Genomic DNA, 4,351 nt, shown 5'->3' with positions numbered 1-4,351 from the left:
GTTTGGACAAATGCATGATGTTTCAAATGATTTTACTCTTATTGCAATGTGAAATCCCTTAGTCCCAATATCCCTTTATGTTTCCACTTGATTTGTTTATCATTAATGATGAAAAGCTTAATGAAATGCTAAGAGGCTTGGGTGAGGTCTCTCTGGATGCCTCATTCTCTGGGTCACGTTTAGACCCTAGGCTAGGGTCGTGACACCTGCACTCTGACCAAGGAAGTAACAATTTGCCTCATCTCTATCCCGGCCTGTGTATGCCTATCTAATTATTTCAGATGCTCTCAATCTCCTCAAGAGTGTGATCCTCAAGAATGTTTAAGGTGCTCTTAACCTTCTCTAAGTGTTAGCCAAATATCTCGACTGCATCAATTCCCAAAATAACTTTTGTAACCCACTCTCTACCGAGTGAGATGTCCCATATCATCCTTGCTCGCTTCAGTGGCAGATGGTTCTTGGGGATGTAAACCTTTCATTTGAATCAACCTTGAGCGACACCTCGTGGATCTTGCTGGCAACATTCCTCTTTTTCTTATAGCCCTTCTTACTAGCGACATCCTGTGTGATGTTGGCTTGAGTGTTAACCTCGTTGATTTCTCTATCGTTTTCCACTTCCTTAGTTACAATTTTGGCTTTGATACCACGTTGTCATACCCTTAGTTTTCAACTAAGTTCACATGCGGTACTTGACAATTTGTTCACGTTCTTGCACCACTTTCTCATGATCTTGTTATGCCAAGTCAGTCCAAGACACTAGAAATTGCAAAGAAGAATTGTATTGTAGAGAACTTGATTGATTTTTGCTTAATGTCTTTACACATGAATGCCCCTCTATTTACAATACTCACATAGGGCTAATATGCAAATAATAATACATATTTTTTTAAAATTCAACTCCAAAAAAATTCATGCTAAATATATTTGTATAAATAAAAAGTAGAAAGATTTTATAATATCTTCAACGGTACCATACTTGAGAGAGTTTCCGAGAAATATCCATTCTATATGCCACGAAGGTAAAAGTAAAAGCAGGTATGTAATGTGTTGAAAATTAATAAAAACTAATCTTGTAATACTAATCCTTACGTGGATAAACGGAGATCTGATTTTCAACATCTGTCAAAAGTTTGACAGGAAGGAAAATAGAGGAACTTTGCATTGAATGTGGACGTTAGTCACATGCGCTCATTTCGGTGACTGCTCCCTCACTTTTGTCCTTTAAATCGCTCTTCATATTTAAGGGGTTTTCCCTAATTATTAAAGGATAGGGAATCTATACCCACCCAACCATTATTGTTCCCCAACTTCTATCTCCAACTTCTATCTCTTTTTGTCAAGAATCTGACCAATCTCAATCGTTGTACTCTCTCTTTTTCTGGACAACAAGTTTTGATTTTTGATCCAAAGGGTTTCCGTGTTGGTGTTTGTATTCTTGCAAAATATTCCAAAATTGGCGAAAGGCTAATTAAGTCTTGGTCTTTTCCATCACCTTGCTAACACAAGGATGACAAAGGAGAAGCAAGATTGTGGGTCTCTTGCTCCTCTCTTACCCGTGGAACAGGATGAAAGGTCAGGGGGAGGACGATCAATTTCTGGTGCCATATTCAATATCTCTACAGGAATGGTTGGTGCTGGGATTATGTCTATCCCTGCTACTTTTAAGGTTCTTGGTGTAATTCCAAGCTTCTTTGTTATCCTACTTGTTGGCTACTTTGTTGAGGTGACGGTCGATTTCCTATTGAAATATACCCATTCGGGCCAGTCGGATTCTTATGGTGGCCTTATGGCTGAGTCTTTTGGAAAGTTTGGTTCATTTGCTCTTCAGATTTGTGTCATGATCACTAATCTTGGTGCCTTGATTATTTACTTGATTATTATTGGTAAGTAACTTCTTTTCCATCTCTTCATTAGTTCCTAATTGCTAAACAAGGGCTTTTTTTATTACATTCTAGTGTTCCTATTTGGTTGATGAAGCAATATGCCACCTTTTAGTCCATTTGAGTTTTTTAGCTTACATATTGGATGGATTTGTTGAATTGAGTTTGATTAGTTTTCCATTTGGTTCCTTGTTTTTCTTGACTAAACTGTCATTCCTCATGTAATGCACTAAAATTACAATGTGAAAATTTGGAATGATGGGGGGCCTCCATCTAAAATTTTAGACCCAAAAAAGTGAGAAAAGAAACAAACTATGTGAAACTATGTACATATTGCTAATTTGTCTTTCCAAAGAAAGAAAACAGAACCTTTCACTTGGCAATCTTGCTTTGGATATAACACAGGAGTGTCAATAATTTATTTCCCGTTTGTTTATTTGACAGGGGATGTCCTCTCAGGAAATACTTCTGATGGATCAGTGCACTTGGGTACTCTACAGGAATGGTTTGGCATTCACTGGTGGACCTCACGGGCATTTTCAGTTCTCGTTGTTGTGGTTTTTGTCATGCTTCCATTGCTCTCATTTAAGCGCATAGGTTGGTTGAGTTAATCTCAGAAGTTCTATCTGCTGATTTTTTACTTTACCAGGCATTCTCTTTTTCCCACAAGTTTCATAAAGTACACTTTGATGTGCATAAATTGTTTATAAATTGCTTGAATTGCTTCATAAAGTACACTTGTAAGTATTATTCAGCTTATTTTTGTACCTTAGAAGGACCAAAACTCAAATTAGGTATTGACATTCTACTCCAGTAGAATGATATATAGAGTGTTTGTCGTATCACTGGATGCGTGAACAAATAATTGGCATGTTAAACATAGATTAAGGATATTTATCAAAGTGGAATAGCAGATATTTCGTTTAATATATCTAAAGACCTGCATATAATGGATTATAAATTTTATGGTTCGTTACATCCAGATTCTCTGAGACATGCATCGGCAATATCAATCCTCCTAGCTGTGCTGTTTGTTGTCATATGCTCGATGATGGCAATACATGCAATGTGGGAGGGGAAAACACAAAAGTTGCGACTGGTACCAGATTTCTCACGTGGAGTTTCCTTTTCTGATCTGTTCACAACCATTCCAGTTTTTGCTACTGCCTTTGGATGTCATGTTAATGGTAAGACGTACTTTGGTGCATAAAAATATGCCATTCTCCTTTTCTTTTAGGTGACATCTTTTGCTTCTTTGTTACTTTTGTTCTTTCCACTTCTATTTATTTACTTTTGATGAGTTAATTCACTCTCAGAGGTTATTCATTTGCAGTTCATCCAGTCAGAGCTGAGCTGGGAAGACCATCTGAAATGACATCTGCTGTTCGCATTTCTTTGATATTATGTGTTTCCATTTACTTTGCTGTGGGATTCTTTGGGTACCTATTGTTTGGGGACTCTATCATGGCTGACATGCTGATCAACTTTGATCAAGCCTCTGACTCTTTAATTGGTACAATACTTAACGATATTGTTCGATTGAGTTATGCCATTCATCTCATGCTGGTGTTTCCTGTGATGAATTATTCTCTGAGGGTTAATGTTGATGAACTATTCTTTCCTAAGAGACCTTTGTTGGCCACAGAACCATTACGATTCTTTTCCCTTACCTGTATTTTACTTGCATTCATTTACGGAGGTGCTGTAGCCTTTCCAAATATTTGGTACTTCTTTCAGTTCATGGGAACGACAACAGTCATGTGCATTATGTTCATATTCCCGAGCTCAATAGTTCTTAGGTATGAACTAATTTCAATCTTGGTTTCATTTAAAGAAACTTTATCCTTGTTATGGTATCTGCCTATTCTTCAACAGAAAACAGAGAGAATTATTCTCTTTGAATCGAGAGAAATCTCCATATAAGTTGAAAGAAATTTTTATCAAACTTTTTACTCACTTCTGCTCAAATGTTTTTTTTCCCAGAGATGCTCACAACATAGCTACAACTCGGGAAAAGATATTGGCTGTAGTGGTGATCATCTTTGCCATTGGGACTAGTTCAGTTGCCATATACTCTAATATTGCCACTTATATTGCCAACTAATGACCAACTTTACTGGGCTGCACTCTCAAAATCAGTTGACCGATGCCGGAAGGTAGTGATCAGAAGAAGTTCTCGTGAGCATTGGAAAATCATCAGTAAGCCAATGAGAAGTGAGATCATCTTGTTCTTAGCAATGCCTGCATGGTTTTTGCGCTCATCCAGGCAAATGGGAAAGAACTCTTTGGTATCTTTATGGGGCTTTTCTTTTATGCTCAAGTCATACCAAGCAACTGCTTTGCTTTAACTGTTGAGGATCTTGGATGTTTTTATTTCCACAAACCTTTTATCTTCGACTAGGAAAATAGGGAATTCATACTTGTCAAATGATGATATTCAAGATATAATTTAGTTATTTATTTTTCAGAAA

General features: G+C 37.1%; 1 protein-coding gene across 1 annotated transcript; it reads left to right on the top strand.

Moving 5' to 3' along the window:
• Positions 1 to 1,139: 1,139 nt before the first annotated feature.
• LOC129901060 (amino acid transporter AVT6C-like) lies at positions 1,140 to 4,351 on the top strand. Its single transcript, XM_055976179.1, has 5 exons — positions 1,140 to 1,883; positions 2,325 to 2,477; positions 2,864 to 3,067; positions 3,214 to 3,679; positions 3,864 to 4,351. The coding sequence occupies exons 1-5, from the start codon at positions 1,508 to 1,510 to the stop codon at positions 3,982 to 3,984; spliced, it is 1,320 nt and encodes a 439-aa protein (XP_055832154.1). The 5' UTR covers positions 1,140 to 1,507; the 3' UTR covers positions 3,985 to 4,351.

The sequence above is a fragment of the Solanum dulcamara genome, chromosome 8 (genome assembly GCF_947179165.1).
Source record: "Solanum dulcamara chromosome 8, daSolDulc1.2, whole genome shotgun sequence".
Lineage (NCBI taxonomy): Eukaryota > Viridiplantae > Streptophyta > Magnoliopsida > Solanales > Solanaceae > Solanum > Solanum dulcamara.
The sequence above is the reverse complement of the archived record's forward strand: the minus strand, read 5'-3'. Positions and strand labels throughout refer to the sequence as shown.